General features: G+C 49.8%; 7 protein-coding genes across 7 annotated transcripts; 2 read left to right on the top strand and 5 right to left on the bottom strand.

Annotated features, from left to right (window-relative positions):
• Positions 1 to 151: 151 nt before the first annotated feature.
• JN550_003333 (uncharacterized protein) lies at positions 152 to 589 on the bottom strand (the record flags this gene model as incomplete). Its single annotated transcript, XM_049314725.1, has 1 exon — positions 152 to 589. The coding sequence occupies one exon, from the start codon at positions 587 to 589 to the stop codon at positions 152 to 154; it is 438 nt and encodes a 145-aa protein (XP_049174524.1).
• Positions 590 to 1,586: 997 nt separating this feature from the next.
• On the bottom strand, positions 1,587 to 2,456 carry JN550_003332 (uncharacterized protein; the record flags this gene model as incomplete). The annotated part of the gene is made up of 2 exons (XM_049314724.1): positions 1,587 to 2,114; positions 2,193 to 2,456. 2 exons carry the CDS (start codon positions 2,454 to 2,456, stop codon positions 1,587 to 1,589), a joined length of 792 nt encoding a protein of 263 aa, XP_049174523.1.
• A 566-nt stretch (positions 2,457 to 3,022) lies between these two features.
• JN550_003331 (uncharacterized protein) lies at positions 3,023 to 4,991 on the bottom strand (the record flags this gene model as incomplete). Its single annotated transcript, XM_049314723.1, has 7 exons — positions 3,023 to 3,264; positions 3,357 to 3,572; positions 3,627 to 3,636; positions 3,707 to 4,080; positions 4,142 to 4,167; positions 4,365 to 4,735; positions 4,860 to 4,991. The coding sequence occupies 7 exons, from the start codon at positions 4,989 to 4,991 to the stop codon at positions 3,023 to 3,025; spliced, it is 1,371 nt and encodes a 456-aa protein (XP_049174522.1).
• Positions 4,992 to 6,632: 1,641 nt separating this feature from the next.
• On the top strand, positions 6,633 to 7,629 carry JN550_003330 (uncharacterized protein; the record flags this gene model as incomplete). The annotated part of the gene is made up of 2 exons (XM_049314722.1): positions 6,633 to 6,753; positions 6,809 to 7,629. The coding sequence occupies 2 exons, from the start codon at positions 6,633 to 6,635 to the stop codon at positions 7,627 to 7,629; spliced, it is 942 nt and encodes a 313-aa protein (XP_049174521.1).
• Positions 7,630 to 8,205: 576 nt separating this feature from the next.
• Positions 8,206 to 8,859, bottom strand: JN550_003329 (uncharacterized protein; the record flags this gene model as incomplete). Its single annotated transcript, XM_049314721.1, has 1 exon — positions 8,206 to 8,859. The coding sequence occupies one exon, from the start codon at positions 8,857 to 8,859 to the stop codon at positions 8,206 to 8,208; it is 654 nt and encodes a 217-aa protein (XP_049174520.1).
• Positions 8,860 to 11,426: 2,567 nt separating this feature from the next.
• Positions 11,427 to 13,169, top strand: JN550_003328 (uncharacterized protein; the record flags this gene model as incomplete). The annotated part of the gene is made up of 4 exons (XM_049314720.1): positions 11,427 to 11,588; positions 11,650 to 11,844; positions 11,905 to 12,890; positions 12,956 to 13,169. The coding sequence occupies 4 exons, from the start codon at positions 11,427 to 11,429 to the stop codon at positions 13,167 to 13,169; spliced, it is 1,557 nt and encodes a 518-aa protein (XP_049174519.1).
• Positions 13,170 to 13,814: 645 nt separating this feature from the next.
• Positions 13,815 to 15,644, bottom strand: JN550_003327 (uncharacterized protein; the record flags this gene model as incomplete). The annotated part of the gene is made up of 2 exons (XM_049314719.1): positions 13,815 to 13,910; positions 13,971 to 15,644. The coding sequence occupies 2 exons, from the start codon at positions 15,642 to 15,644 to the stop codon at positions 13,815 to 13,817; spliced, it is 1,770 nt and encodes a 589-aa protein (XP_049174518.1).
• Between the last annotated feature and the right edge of the window lie 988 nt (positions 15,645 to 16,632).

The following is a 16,632-nucleotide window of genomic DNA, read 5'->3' as shown; positions in this document are numbered from 1 at the left end:
TTACTATTCATAATTATTGATGCAAATAGTCTTAGAGAGTGAATGACGCCCATTTTCACCAACCACGCCCGCAATGCAAACCGATTCCTTCACATACTCCGTGCCCTTCTTTTATTTCTTCCTAAGAAGACTAATTGGAGGCTCAATATCCCTAAGGCAGTGCCTGGGGAGTGTAGCTCTGGTTTGGCACAACGACCACGCCATTCACCAGCTGCTTGTCGGTGTAGGCCGGGTAGACAATCAGCCGGTTGACATTGTCAACGACAGCCAGGGTGGTGAAGCCATTGTCAGCACCAAACTGGTCGCTCCAGCCCGTGGTGACGGAGAAATCGCCGCACGTGGCGGCCGACACAAGGTCGGTGTGACTGGCAGGGCTGCCGGAAACGCTGAAGCTGCAAGCCGTCACGGCTCCAGTGTTAATGCCGAATTCCCAGCTGCAAAGAGTGTCGCCAGAGTCGCAAGTGCGCTTGAGCGACTCAATGGTCCACTCTGCTGCTGCCATCATGGACTTGGTCTCAGCACGGGGCTGAGCGGGGGCAGCAAGAGCCGAGGCGGCGAAGAGGGTGCTGACGGCGGCGGTGAAGTGCATTTTTGCGGGTAATAATTAATATTATCTTGGATTGTAATGGGGTTTGAGTGCTTTGGATCGAATCTGTGTAGTTCTTGTGCTGCTTGGAGATGATGGCAAGAGTGGTAGAGTGTGGGAATTTAATTCCTTCTTATACTTCAATCAACGCGCTATGAAACGTTCTCACCTCTCACTCGTGCATTTAGCTATTCCGTGAAGGTTACTCTATATTTGCAAACGCATGTTGCGATCGGATGACAAGCGGCTCTCACGGCTTACGATCGTGGCTTTCTACGGCCGGGGAGATCCTCCGGCCCCTGCCCGGTGGAGCTACACGAGATGATCGGCACTCTAACGATCTCGTATTACAAGACACCGGACTTCACTCAATTCATGCCTGCTAAACTCCCCTGCCCTCCAGCGCCCGTGACCCCCAGTTTAGCCCTTTCGGCCGCTAGTTAGTGCCGTAAAGAACCCCTCTGTGGTAGGGGGTTTTTGATCCTAGACAAAGTAGATCAAGCTCCCGTATTGAGGTTTGATTGAATTAAAAATAGCAATTTCAATGACACTGTACCTAAAAAACAACAACATTCCTGACAACGAAACAGTGATGCGTCAATGAGTCTGAACACGGCCACGTGTGTCTTGCAATTCCAACAAAAGCTCAGGCTCTCCGGCTTTCGCAGCATAGAAACATTCAACCTCGCAGCTTTGGGCAGCAAATCATAGAACCTCCAAGCTGTCTCAAATTGAAAGACTCAATGTTCTCGGGTAGACTGCAATTGTAGGTTTAAGCCTTTCCGGACTCTACACCCGTTGCTAGTGGATGAAATCCGTAACTAATGTTCTTGTGGGAATATCGTAACTCCCTTGATCGCGGCGCCCTACTTGAAGCGAGGATTGCATGTTCACATTCCTATCTGGCTACGCTGTCAGTCAATTTCCGAAACCTCCCGCCTTTTTGGTAAATACGGAAACCTAATACAGGCATTATGCAGAATTGTACATTCTTTGTCGTTCATAGAAGAGGTAACTGATTCGAATGACGGGCTTGTTGGGCATTTGCAACTGCCCCACCACGCCACGACAGGTTATCGCTGCGGCGGCCGTCTGTCGGCGTCCTTCGCATTGTCCTGAACAAAGTCGCAAACACTTCGCTTCCTAACTTGTCGTAGCATTTTGCAATCTCTGCCACGGTCCTGTCGCTTGGCCCACGCTCACGCTGACTGTAGATGGACACCCCATACGACACATTCTTGACTCCAGTTGTTGACGCGTCATAGCTCACAAAGTACGGCACACCCTGTTCGTAGAAGTCGTAACCCCACCCGACCCAGGCGGTGTTATCAGTTTCAGCCATGATCTCAGCGGGTATGGTGTAGTTCCAAGCGTACGACTGTCCTTCCAGTGGAGTATCCGTGCCGGGGGTAGTAATGACAGTGTCGTTACTTCCAAGTTGGAATGAGTTGATGTCAGCGATGACCGTGGCGTGAATGTCTGATACCCTCGCTCCATTGATAGTGTTTGCAAGAGGATACCACTCGTTCTGTTTCTGTTAATGACCTAAACTTGCGAAGACAAAGGTGGACTCAGCTTTGCGGAGCCGAGATGAATAAGTCCTTACTTGCATATTGGACCAACCCCAGTACTCCTCTATACTGGTCCACGCGAGAGCCCACTTGCCATAACCAAACCCGAATGGTGGCTGGATCCATGGCCCCTCAATTGAAGTTTCGTCAATGAAGGTGACATTCACCGGCCGAGGCGGCAAGCGAAAAGTGGTGCATGGGTTATCGAACAAATCTCTTGCTGACGGCACTGATACAGTCAAGGTCATGGCCCCTGGGACCATGGTCAAAGCTGACTTCAACATCACAGACTTGAGCATCGTTGGGGGAACAAATGAGATATTTGGACGCACGAGAGATGTTGATCCAAGATGGTTAAAAGACAGGCATATCTAGAAAAATGCTAAATTCCATCGATTGTCTTGTACTTCAAGAAAACGCGCAACACTAATATAATAGTGTGTCCAGAGGGGACTTATACCCGGGAATACTACGTCGAAAGTTTAAGCACTTAATTTTTTATGAAGAATGTGCCAGGACCTGACGCTTCACTGCTAGGTTCGCCAATGCTTTAGCATCAAACCACGGTGCTGTTAGATCAACACCCAAAACGAAGGGGTGAGCCGAATGATTTCACTAAAGTAAAATTCCCTTTAAAGAATTGAGCGGGTCCGCATGTCATAAGCGAGAGACACCCTATCCTTACAAACACTGAGAACGCCGTGGACGTTAAGGAGATGTTGGTTTTAGTTTAATAACATGAGACTATCGGTAAAGATGTTTGATTATGATCAACAGTTAATAGAAGCTGGATGCAGTGTACCATATTTCCTTAAACCCTCAAGTAGCCATCCCGTGCTCGGTACTAACCCCATGAGCAAGCTATTCACTCTTCAGCATCAAGTAGATCAGGATCTACGTCCATATCAATATGAATCTCCTCTGTTCTTCTCCTTAACTTTAGTTTCAATTTGGGATTAGTCATGTGGGCGGCTTCCTCGTCAAAGAATTTTGGCATCGTGTCACTCTCATCTAATTTCCAATCGTACTTCAAAAGCATGTGTGCAAGGGCAATCTTTAGCTCGCTACTTGCAAGAAATCGTCCGGGGCAAGCATGTTTGCCATGCCCTTCGGGGTCAATGTTGTTTAGCAGGTGATCGACACTATGTATGCCCATGGCTATATGCCGTAGGATCGGTAGAAGTAAATGGCATACATACCAAGAGCAAACATTTCGGCGGAGGTGGACACGTATTGGTTGGTGTTATTTGAAGAATCATCACGTAGCTTTAGGAAACGACGTGCGTCGAACTCATTCGGGTTTGCGTAAGTTTCAGGGTCTCGACGTTTTGACGCAACCATAAGACGAGCCCCCTTAGGAAGCCGCGTACCGTCTGACAGACTGAAGTGACACATGACCTTTCTGTTCATGGACACTTTAAAGTCGTCAGCCTTGACATATTCAACGACGAACATATAAGTAAACTCACCGTCGCTGGGCTGTTAAACACACGGGTGTGGTCAGTGACTTGTGCCAATAGATTCGTCACAGATCATTTTACCCACCCACCGGGTGCAGGCGCTGAGACTCCTTCAAGAAGCTATCCATCAACTTCATGTTGTACAACGCCTGTTTTGACCAGCCGCCGTCACTCAAAACTTGAATTACCTCTGCTCGTATCTGGGCTGCCACAGTGGGATAAGTGGCGAGGTCAGTCAATGCTATCGTCAGCGCCCCCGTCGTGGCATGGATTGAAGCAACCGTAAGTGAAAGCTGAGCGGCAACGTAGTCAACTTTCTCTCCTCCAGCCACCTCGACCATCCATCCAATTGCATCGGAAACTTTCGGCGGTTTCCCGCCTGAAGCCAGGAGTTTCTCGGTGCGTATCCTTCTTCTTTCTATCTCGGCGCTGATGATGCTTTTGGCATCATTATAGTCCCGTTCTGGGAGAATGTGAGTGCTTACGTGTGAATAGGTGTTCAGGTGAGCGGAAAAGACCCTTACGTATATTGACGTTGTGAGGCATGTATCTGTGCATGATACGTCGCAGAAAGAACGGCTGAGCTCGAAGACCCCGAGCAGCTAAAAAAAGAGTCGACTAAATAAAAGTAAGCTATATGTCGTGTGACTTGTCAAGGACGTCATGAATCACGAACCAGTGTGTTTTTTTTTGGCAATTTCCAACCACTTTTCATTGCGGCAGATCGGCTTCCCTAAGAAGACTCACGAGGAGAGGCGTGCCACAAAATTGAGGTTATGCTGCTTGACAGCAATGAAACGCCATTCCCGTTCCTCTCCATACAGATCATGCAGAGCAGTCGTAGCTTCGTCCACAAGATGGTTCGTGACAAGCCCAAGGCTTGGTGTCAGCTTTAAACGGAGCGTCTGTGGAATCAGTAAAGGGTGGTCCAAACTAGCGCGAAACCGATCAAACCCAGGATAATGAGCGAAGAAGTCTTTGCGAAATGCTTCATTGAAATCAAGTTCTGGTAGGTTTGGTATCTCGTCTGCGTACTTATGCGGCAGGACAATCTTGGGGCCGGTTCCAGTCAGAATTTGGAAAGGGCCTGAGAACAACTCAAGACCGGCGGCAATCGTCTTGCTCGCGTCAGCATTGTAGCTCTCCTTCGGCTTGAGGGCTTTGCCGGGGCATGGTCGCGACAGGAAAGCCAGGTAAGGGACGTTCCGAAGCCAATGAAGTCAAGAGATAATATGCTATTACTAAGCACCCTCCTATTGCAAGTAGCTGGAACGAGAAGGGGACGCCTCTCAACCAAAAGTTGGTGCTATACGACATGGTGCTCTTGATGTCTGCAATGAGCACAGGATCGAACGGAGGTTTGTCGCGAGGCATGATTCACACGGACGACTAGTTTTTCTCGAAGATTTGGAAAAAAAAAAAAAAAAAAAAAAGAGCAGGAGTGAGAGATCATGATAGTAGTAGAAACAAGACAAGAGCGATGTTTCCAGCCCTTGCGGCTATTAAATGGGCTCAGTCTAATGCGATATACCCGAGTGTTGCATATCATGTCTTCCTAGTATGTAAGCTATTATGCATTACATAGAAATACAGCATATCAGCCGGGTGTGCATGATACGGGCAGACAAGCCCGACCACTCTGTTGTTGTATCTATGGAACCCGGTTTCAGGTATTAAAATTCAGTTTATCTTCTCAGTTTATGATAAGTCGTTATATTGAACTGGAGTGGTGCTCCTGGGCCATATTACCCAAATAACACAACCTCAGCCAACGCAGTCCTCCTCGTTAATGTCGACGAATCGAACGTACGTTGTTTGTATAGCTAAAATAAACGTATAAATCGACGGTGGCCAAACCGAATGGTCGTAAAATGAAAGCAGGAATTGCGATGGTGTGTTAAAGTCTACGGAAAAGAGGGAAATTAAATAAATAAAACGCGAAAAAGCACAGCCACAATTTCTCAAGCCATAATTCTATACCACGTCTCACCAGCCTGAGCTCAATAGCTGTCTTTAGACTGTACACAACCGCCCCTGAAGTTCCTTTTACAGTGGCAGGTTTCAAACATTTGACGATGAAATATTTAGAAAGGTTTATCGATTGGTTGTATATTATCCAGATGGAGACTTTCTGTACATGGATACTATCAGTGAGGTAGAATGGTGCAATTTCCCATAAATTCAGTCTTTCTTGTGACATATATTTACTGTGTTGCGGCAATTCAAGCCATATGGTGCCCGCTGAAGTTGGGGTCTCGACATTTGTAGTCCTGCTTATGCGCAATGCTTCGTCGTTTTGAAGTTACAATTTTTTTAATGGCGATGTGATCTACTTCCTGATATGGTTTACCGATACCTGATCTGAGCATCGCAGGCCACATAGACAGTACACTGCTGTGCCGCTCATCGCATGTGCTATACATAGATACCTAATCATACACAGCCTCCACTCTGGAGGATCCCAGAGCCAGATGCATGTGCACCCCGCTGCGCCACCTCTCACAGCAGTCTACTCAGCCTTACAGATCATTGTACCCCCCAAAAAAAAAACCTCTCAACCAAATTTGAACAAAGCTTTTTCTAGGGCCTAAATTTTTCATACGATCAAATGCAATTTGATGAAAGAAGCGTCGCAGTGGGTACGGCTGCGCTTAGTTGAAGGCCACGGTATCTGTGGGCCTCTTTGCCTCTGTTGCCTGACCCCTGTCTGTGTTGGTCTACAGCACAATATCCCAGTACATTCCTCCAATCATGTCGAGAAGACCAAGACATGCCTTAGCAGGGGGGCAGCCCACAGTACCGTCCTCTCGGGAACCCACACACACTATATACCCACTGTAAGCGCTTGGGTGGGTGAGATAATAAGCCTGGAATCCAAAAAGGTTTTTGTTGGACCATATAACAAGATCAAACATATGTAGGGAGGCCGCAGCTCCTACATGGGGTCTTCGCTCATTTTTCTGTGAATTTCAAGTCTTTCCCTTTTGCTGCAAAATGAATCCTCGCGAACACACGATGCTATCTCAGTCGTGGTCCAAGAGGACTAGCTTTCTTCTAATTACTGCTATTTGTATCACCACTGCATTAATAAGACAACTGGATGTCCGCCGGAACTCAATAGCATTCACACTGCCCTGTAAATAGCCCCCAATCCTCCTGTCGAGCGAGACTGACCGGATTCCTGATTACAGTGCCGCCACAAGACGATAGAAACACATATTTACCAGCAACGGACTTTCCAGACAAGATCTGGCAAAGTTGGAAAGATGATTCTGAGAACCCGACCGACCGAACCGTCGGCTTCCCACGTCAATGGCGGGTGGTCAACCCTACACACCGCTACGAGCGCATCACAGACAACAACAGCGACAGCTACGTCGACCAGCGATTTCCCGTCGACATATCAGAAATTTTTTCAAATCTGACTGATCCCATACTCCGTGCTGATTTCCTCAGATATTTGGTGATGCTGCGCGAGGGTGGCGTCTGGGCGGATATCGATGTGCTTCCGCATCAGCCTATTTCACGATGGGTTCCGGACACACTAAAGCGGTCGGTTAATCTAGTGATTGGCATTGAAAACGACCACGAAAAGAAGCCGATATGGGATGGGGTTCCGTATTCTGTGCAGCTGTCACAATATACCATGCTCTCGAAGCCAGGCCATCCCGTTTTTGTCACACTCGTCGATGAAGTAAGTCGGAACCTGAGAAAGTTACTGGACTTGAAAGGAACGCGGGACTCGATCACATTCGAAGAGGTTATGTCTACAACTGGCCCTTTTGCATTCACCAAGGTGGTCATGGAGTACATGACGCAAGCCACTGGGATCGAGCACACGGGTGATGAGTTGAGTCAGCTGAGAGAGCCTAGACTCATTGGCGACGTCTTGATTTTGCCGAAGGATTCTTTTGGATGGCTACCCCATGATCACACCCATGAGAGGGGAGATCCCAGTATACTAGTTGAGCATCTCTTTATTGGTTCATGGCGAGAAGGTCACCCTGGTTAGACAAAATAGACCCTTTGATGTAGATTCATAAGAAACCCAAGCTAATAATTTTCCATTCAATCTTCCTCGCTTTTTCTCCAATTGTAATCAGCTCTTGGGAGCAATAATCACAGGCACTCAGGAGATGGATTCCGCGGTATGACTAGGAGAGAAACCAAGCTAGGTAGCTGAAGGGTTTCAATGCCATAACCCTACCTTAAGCAGTATTTAATTATTCAAGGGGGATATTGTCAGCGGCCTATCCATGGCCGCAAAATGTTTCGACTATTTGTCAGGCCTACTGGTTACTATGACGAAATATTTCCACCAACGGCGAGCAGAAGCGAAAGGAAAGCGGAACTAGGTCAGGTGAGCGCTTGCACAGAGGAGCAACGGAAACGGCTGCACCGGAGGATTTCGAAAGGCGAGATATATCTTCAATAAAGACAGAACCTCATACTCTACAAATAGACTCTTAACCATCTCGTATTAACGAAATAAAAATCAACCACCATCCAGCTGATACACTAAAACAAGAATATATATGTATATATATGAACCGTCCGAAGAATGTAACCGACTGCAGGGCAATGCTTATCACAGGGCGACCTTCACAAGCTTGACGTAACATTGTGCCGGTCCATGGGTCATCTTGTCGATAGCTTCGTAGCTACTTAACTTTTCAGGGCACTTATGTAACTCAAACTTCCAGATGATGAGAGTGAGAAAGATTCTCATCTCTACGTAGGAGAGTTTCCGCCCGTAGCAGCCTCGTTCTCCTAAGCCGAACGTAAGAAGGGGCTCCGCGGCTGGGTCGAACGCTTTCCTACCTTCTGCGTCAACGAGCCACCTTTCCGGCTTGAAGGCGGCCATATCCGTGGTGTCCCAACTGCCAATCTTCTCTTTGGATGAATTAAAGCTCGGGCTTCGTAGCGATTCCTCGATTTCGAAGGGGGGTGCGAAGACGCTAGGCCCATTACCCATGAAAAACACCTCGGTACCCTTCGGAATTCGATGGCCGAGTACCTCTACGTCAGCCATGGCGGTTCGCATAACGGCAGATTCTGTTAACGAGCAACGGATAATTTCTTCTACAATTGCCTCCAAGTAGTGGACTGCTGTCCCAATAATCTTGGCGGCAGAAGGTAATCTTTTGCGATTTTTTTCTTCTGCGTGTGCAGATTGGAGTTCGAATCGCAACTTGTCTTGAACGCCTTGGTTGTCCGCCAGGAACTTGAGGCCCCAGGCCATGGCTGTTCCAGTAGTATCGTGGGCCGCTATAAGGAGGCCAAAGATCTTTCTATGTAAGCACTTGACGCATCAAGAATGGGGATTCGAGATAACATACCTCATCAGAGACACCCCTTGACCAGAGTACGGGTTCCCTCTTCTCTTTCTACGCCAATATTATCTCTCTTCGCACAATATCATTTATAGCGTTTTTCACGTCACTCTTCTGCGACTCCTCAAATCGATGTAGAGATTTTCGGATTTCTTCCTTGATGAAGCTGTCCTTTATTCTAAACGCGTTCTTCATCTTGCGCGTTTGCCTCAAAGCCCAATGAGCTAGCTTTGGAACTGGCGATTTCAAGCTGGTTTCACCACTTGACGTAATGGTAAGAATAGCCTGGATTGTCGCTGGATACGGAGCCGATGGTAGGATGACCTCAGCCTTCTTATCAGGATCATTCGGAAGGTCTATGGCTTTTATTGCTGTAAAGAGGTCTGATTGAGTCCTTATGACGCTCTTTGATGAGTCTGTTCTGAACACAATCGTCCAAATCGCGTCGAGGGCCGTGCGGGAGCAGCCACAGAGAAAAGAAGAGATCCCACAAATTGGTTCTATGTCAGCATGTTTGTCGTTGTTCCATCGGAATTTGTTACATCATCTTACGTATAATCTCAGTTATCACTATAGGAAACCGGAATCTATGTTTTGCAAACTATCAAGCATTCAATTTGAGATGGATGCATGCAGAATGTGTATGAGCGAAATATTTAATGGAGATTCCTGAAGTCGAAGGACTTCTTTCTTCGTAGTATTCACTCACTGTTCTCGAAGTCATATTGCTAGACTTATACTAAGTGCCTCATGAGACGAGCCTCTTCATTCCCATGGCAGCTGGTACAACCTGAGTTCGGTTCTTTGGTGGAAGACAGACACAATGCTCGTATCGATAACATAAATGATGATATCACAAGACAAGATGCACTATGTTACCCCGTACCAGCGCGTTCGGGCATATTTGAGGATTTTAGTAAAAATCTAGCGATATAAATGTTAACTTGATTAGATCAGATTTCTAGCAATCATCTCCAGATTGCTCCATCCAAGGCATAATGATGGCAAGTAACACACAGCATTTCGAGTCCTGTTCGTGTTCCGCTACCTCATAGTCTTAACAACTCCCTTGGCACTGACGGGAGTCTGAGAAGGAGCTAGTTATTCGTAGGCCGTAGCTTGCATCACCGGATCATATGCTCAATTCATATACAAGAAATTTACCACCCACAAGATCTCTTTATGAGCTTAGGTTTTGCTTGAACAAAGCCCTCTGAGTTATTGCAGTGAAGGAAAAATGGGAGTGCCATATACACCATCTCGACCCTGCACCAGGACGGTGGCGTGTACGAGAGCAACAAATTACTGTAGCTATTGTCAGTGCCAAGATACCAGCAACCGAAACCTGGTCGACTTACTTCAGAGAGCCTTGAACAGCTGACCACCTGTGAACCTTTTCGTTACTACTTTCAAAATGAGCACAGTGTCAAAACACTGACATGATTCAGCCCATGAGCTGATGGCGATCTCCAGCCCGGAGTTCGAGGTTGGCTTCCGCCCAATCGTTATCGGATTTCTCTGCAAGCTGTATGCCAGCGTGTCTATCCATTGGCTAATCTATGATGATGATGATGATGATGATGATGATGATGATGATGCCAAAAACGATTTGGTTTCATACCGGAAACGGAAAACAGATTGCCTTGCAACAAATTAAGTATAGCAACGCTCTATGCGATGAATGGACTGCTATGGCTCTTGGATTGACGGATTTAGCAGGCGATAAAGAAATACGGTGGTTTAATATTCGGTCAAGTTCAATAATCGAAGTGGATCTGAAGCATGATCCACATACTCCGCACTGGCTGTTCCGGAGTCACGGCGACTCGGGATTTGGTAATGTGCAGAATCTTCCACGGAAGGCGGTCAGTATCGAACAAAAGCCTCGACTTGCGCTTGACTGGAGTCTATGCCTGTCTGTGTATTCTTGTAACATTCTGCTCGTAGCGCTTGCTCGATTCTAGGGTTAGATTATGTGACAGGTACACTCCTGGCCTTCTCTACGTCATTGATTCCCTACCCGCACCCGCCTCTTAGTTTATAAAATGTTTCCAAATTGAGCCAGGTACTGTCATGGCATCCGGCTAGAATTGGCTCCTTCAATCTGGGAAAGCCAGTCGCCTGATGGTTAGATGTCGCGTATCGACAGTGCCTTCCATGGCGTCGGCTTGACATACACATAAACACGCGGTTTAGGCCGACAACCACGAATACCATATGCCATGCTAGACCACACTATCCTTAGAAACTGGTTTTCCTATTAAGTATTATGGAATGAAAAATGCAGGGATTCGATTGTCGCTACGAATCCTCATTGTTACGTCATGACTATTCGACTGACAAGGTATCACACCCAGTTGTGCAGGGATAAGCCAGACCCATAGACCACCTCTATCTGCCAATCTTGTCATTGATCGAGAGGAATATCAGTTTTCGTAGGCTCTCTTTCCACTAGATTTCCACTAGAAACAACGAAATGGCACCCGCTGAGCCCCAAGCACCGCCTTTTAAGCAAAAGGGAGCAGCGCCGCATTTCGCGGAGGAGCGCAAAGGATGGAAAGGATATATCGAGTGGGAGAAGTATCCCAAGAAGAGGAAGGAAGCCGCCGACATACTAGAACAATATGACTTCCCGGTTGTAAGTGGCAGTGAAGCCTAATTGGTCAAGCGGCGTTTAAGCATTTTTAACGTTTTAGTAGCCACCTGAGTTTCAACTGGCACCATTACCCGACTCCAATCCTTTACTCACTGGCGAGCGTTTCAAGCAGTATCACTATGCTCTTGGAGATACGCTGAAGGATATCCCAGATATCAGCTGGAAGTATGTGCTCGAGGAAAAGTCACCAGACATGATCCATGTCCTTCAGTTCCCGTACAATGGAGAGCCGCCAAGAGTGAGTATGGGATAACATTCATCGACACCTGCATTTGCCACCATACTGAGCATTTCATAGGATAGGCTCGTGGAGAATGAGATCACTACCAACCAAGACCACTTCGTGAGGAACCACGGCGGAATTCCAGAAATCGACCCATCGGAATATACGCTAGACATATCAGGACTGGTCAAGAATCCGAAACGCTTAACACTGGCGGACTTGCAGAACGAGTCGCTGTTCCCACGCCAGTCGAACATCGCGACGCTACAGTGCTCGGGGACGCGGCGCATCGAGCAGATCCGAAAATACCCAGGGGATGGCGACGAGCTGATCAACGCACCCTGGGCCGAAGGAGCGATCGGAACTGCGCGGTGGACCGGGGTGAGTCTGAAGAAGGTAATCAAGCACTGCGGGGGCCTCAAAGAAGGGGCAGACAACCTCGAGTTCTTCGGCGCCGACACGTACGTCAAGAAGGGCCAGGTGTACAACTACGTCGTCAGCGTGCCGTGGCGCAAGGTCAAGGCCAACGAGGTCCTGCTGGCGTGGGAGATGAACGGCGAGCCGCTGCCCAAGATCCACGGGTTCCCGCTGCGGACCGTCGTCTTCGGCTACATCGGCGCCCGCAGCTGCAAGTGGCTATACGAAGTGCGCGCCATCTCGGGCCCCAGCCAGGCTCCCGTGCAGAAGAAGGAGTACCTGTACTACACGCCGCAGGTCGGCAAGCAGAACGCCATGTACAGCAATGGTTTCTCGATCCAGGACATGCCCGTCTCGTCCGCCATCATGTCGCCCGTCGACAAGGCCCAGATTGTCCACGACGGCCACATCAAGCTGCGCGGCTGGGCGTATAGCGGAGGCGGCCACTGGCCGGTACGGGTCGAAGTATCCAGTGATGGTGGCTCAGTCTGGTACGAGGTGCCGGACATGACCACCAAGTACTTCCATGCGTGGAGGCTCTGGGAGATCGACTTGCCTGTCGACGCGGAGGGATGGTTAGAATTTTGCGTGAGAACTTGGGACAACGCACTGAACACACAGCCGACATTTGTGAGATCTGCATGGTAAGTCATCGGACGTATGTGTCTCCTTGGGGCTGGGACTCGGTGCTGACACGCCGTCTTTGTAGGAATTGGGATCTTCACGTAACTTCGTCTTGCCATCGCATCAGCATATATAGCATGAACCGATCCAGACCGTTGACTGCGCGGCGCTTGGAGCTTCTAGAGAAGAAAGGTATGGCCATTACGCCAATCACCCGTCCCTTGGAAATAGATCTCGAGTCGGACGAGGAATATGCGGCGAATATGGAAATACAGGATGGTCGGGATCCGAAGGAATGATGCTACCTATATTGTTGGCCTTCTGGGTGAACCCAGATTGATGGGTCAAGCAAAGCAACCTTATCATTACTTTGCGCCAAGTGTTCTGGGACTGAATCCGAGTAGGTCCAAGCAGCCGGTTGTGTGCTATTGGCTATCTCAGATAGTGTCTCCTAGAGTCTTCCGAATCGATGCAAATGGAGTTGATACGAATTGGGTCGCAGCTCGGATTGTAGAAAGGGATGCCGGATCGTTCAGTGTGCATTACACGGGACTGTTAGTCAAATCGCAACGAGCCTGTTCCAGACTGCAATCGACAATTACTGTAGATTGCCACTATGAAATACCCTAAACACACATCTCTACGCTGCCGAGGAGGTTTTATATAGCCTTGCAATCCTACATATGGCCCGGGCTCCAGTGACATGATTCAAGGCTAGAAGGCTCTGCTGGAGCTTTTAGCCCCTGATTCGTCAGGTCAGTCTCATGCCTGCCACCTCCTCTATTTGACTGAATGCTCGAATTGGCCGCCTTCGCTTGATCCATAACCCCACACGAGCTACAGAAGAATTCATTGGTATACCACTCCTATCCCATAACGCCGTAGTCGTACATGGCCTTCGTCGATTTGAAACCCAGTTCATTAGGGCGCAATATCAGGTTGCATCATAGCGGGCGCAGATCATGCCAATGCAGATTCTGTGTCCACCGAGGAAGTTTTTGGTTCTGCTCGTAGAGGCGACCACAGTTGGCGCACAGAGACTGCAGTGCATTAGCATGTCTTTCTATTGGCCAGGGGGTTGATTGAAAGTGAGAACTTACTCTTGGACCGTAAGGGCCATCGCGTACTGCCCAAACACTCGTACCCCATATGCGACAGTGTGTGCAACGCCAGTTCAGTCTTTCTTGATCGGTGAGGGATCCGATGCCGCCACCGCCATACCCAACATCTGGCGTTCCCCGACCACCGGGCGTTCCTGATCGGGCCAGAGGACTCAGACTCCTGAATCTGCGCTTCTTCTTGGAACGCTCGCCCCGTCCCATTCTCTCTTCTTCGATCTCAACCCCAAAGCTACCACCCAGAGGCATTCCTCCAAGCATGCCAGCGTTGCTGCTGAAACGAGCAGTCTCACGACGAAGACGGCGGATCTGGCGTTCACGGTCACCCTCACGCTTCTCCATTTCCTCTTTGGAGAGAATCTCGATCTTGGGCTCCCATTCGTCTGCAATATGTTCGGGGTCGTATCGCCATCCAGCATCAGCCCCGTGAGCTGCGTCATTCGGAAACTCAGAGCCCGTCGCGCCCCACCCAGTCACCAATCCGCCAGCTTCGCAGGCTTCTTTCTTCAGCCGCAAGACAGATTCGTAGATGGCGTGGGTCATGGCGGGGATCCACTCTCCAGTCAGACCGAGATCGTTGCATGTGACCTTGGCAAAGGCCTCGGCGGTTCCAGGTGGATGCAGCAGAGACCACTCAAACTTGTCAGTATAGAGGTTGGAGGCAAGATTGATGTTGAGAGTCACTATGCATCGGTAGGTGTCGTCCGGGCTAGAATCATCGATGTCGGCGGGGATCGGAGTTGCTGTGGCCGTCACTTCGGGGACGGTCGAAGTAGGCGCCTTGGATGGTGTCTCGGCACCGTTTGGAATGGGCGTACTGAAGCCACCGAGGGCGGAGACAGGGGCATGAACCGGCGTCGCGGGAGTGGCTGGGCTATCGCGGAGCGAAGACTGCAGAGCAGCGGCGACAGCCCCTACGTTGGTGGTGGGCTTGGGAGTAGCATCTTCCGAGTGAAAGAGGGGGTGGAGAGCGACGCCAGCATATTCCTCAAGCTGCGTCCGTATCTGCTTGCTGATCTCGTTGGCAATGGCCCCTTGGTTGGGAAGGTCGAGATCCTGAACAAGGGTGGTCGCGAACTGGTCTGTGGTGATGACGGTCTCGTGCAGGTTCCACAGGAAGATGTCCCTCAGTTTGTAAGGCACCGTCAGTTCGCCTGTGCGGTACAGCGATACATCCATCTGGGGAGTCAACTGGGTGCTGCCCCTCGGCATCGGGAACGGGGCGGCAGGGATGAAAGCCGGAATGTCGACATCGATCCGGATGGGAATGAGCGTGACAGGCATCTGTGCCTGTGCCTGGTTGCCTAGGTCGGAGCGCTGCTTGCTCTTCAGCATCCAATCTCTCCATATGCCCTGGACGGCGACGGGCGCGCGCGTCTCCTTGCTGACCCTGTCGCTCGAGCCGAAGGCTGCATTGCTGTCCTCGCGGCGCAAGCTGCGCAGCCCTGTCGGCCTCCTGCGATCGTCGTCGTCGTCGTCATCGTAGTCGTAGCCGTCCTCGGCGTAGTTGATGACTGTGGTGCCTCGCTTGGTGGTTCGAGACTGGGGCCCGGATTGGACCGTCGAAAGGGCGGGCGTAAGTAGGGAGTTGTTGTAGGCGCGCAGTCGAGGCGCGTAGCTCGACAGAAAAGCCTGAGGAGCTGCTCGGGTCTCCATTGTGAACTAGGGTCTGTGGAAGATCAAATCATGCTCTTTGTCGCAGCCTCGCTCGACCCAGTGCGCGCGCGGGAAGCGTCCAGCGGCTGAGGACAACGATGCGCCTTGGGGGGATGGCGAAAATTGCCGTCGGGATCTGCGACCTGCGATCTGCCAGGTGAGCTGGCGAGGGACAAATGACGCGCCTCGAGGTGTGCGCGGGTTCAATCTCGACTCGCGTGCGGTGCGACAGGCGTCTATCCACGTTGCAGGGAGGGCGATGGCTGGTTTGGCATGCAGCTTTGACCTTGGTCCAGCCTCGAGATAATTCTGAAGCGCGCTTCCCCAAGACGCCGTCGTTCGTTTTGGTTAGTCAGAGGAGCTTGGACGCGACAAGCCAAACGGGCGGCCAACCAAACTAACCAGCCACAAGTTACCTACTGTGTAGGGAAGCCGCTCGATGGTGTGGGGCGGTGCACGTGTGGCGCCCACTGCACTGACGACGATTAACCGATGAGCAACCGCATCCCCAGCCCCAGCGACATTTGGAGGTACCTCCCTCAAGTACCCGGATACCTAACGTACGACCAGTCCACATCCATGCAGTCACCCTTCTGTGCGCCTGATGCATTGCTTCTCTGCCTCTGTGCTTGTCTCTCGGCTGTGGCACAGTTGCATGCATACCCGATACACTACTTCGGCTAAGATACTACTGCCCAGCTTGGCTCGCCTACGCAGATGTATGTGTTGTGGGATGAGAATCGTGCGACGCCATTGTACTGCCCCGGGAAAAGGTCGCGGAGACTCGACTTGATCCTCACGGCTCTTGTCTCGATCCTTCATGCCTCCGAGTTAAGTTACATGTTACCTTCTGGTACCTTACACAAGATATCATCATAGTATAGTACAGATCTGGACGGCACTAGGTTCACATAGTCATCATTGCTAATATCTGCTCGACAGCCTCAGTACTGGCGTTGAAAGTTAATTCCATTTTTCCTTTGTTATT

Source organism: Neoarthrinium moseri (genome assembly GCF_022829205.1).
Source record: "Neoarthrinium moseri strain CBS 164.80 chromosome Unknown scaffold8_Wmoseri_CBS_16480, whole genome shotgun sequence".
Taxonomy (NCBI): Eukaryota; Fungi; Ascomycota; class Sordariomycetes; order Amphisphaeriales; family Apiosporaceae; genus Neoarthrinium; species Neoarthrinium moseri.
This window is presented reverse-complemented; position numbering and strand designations above follow the sequence as displayed.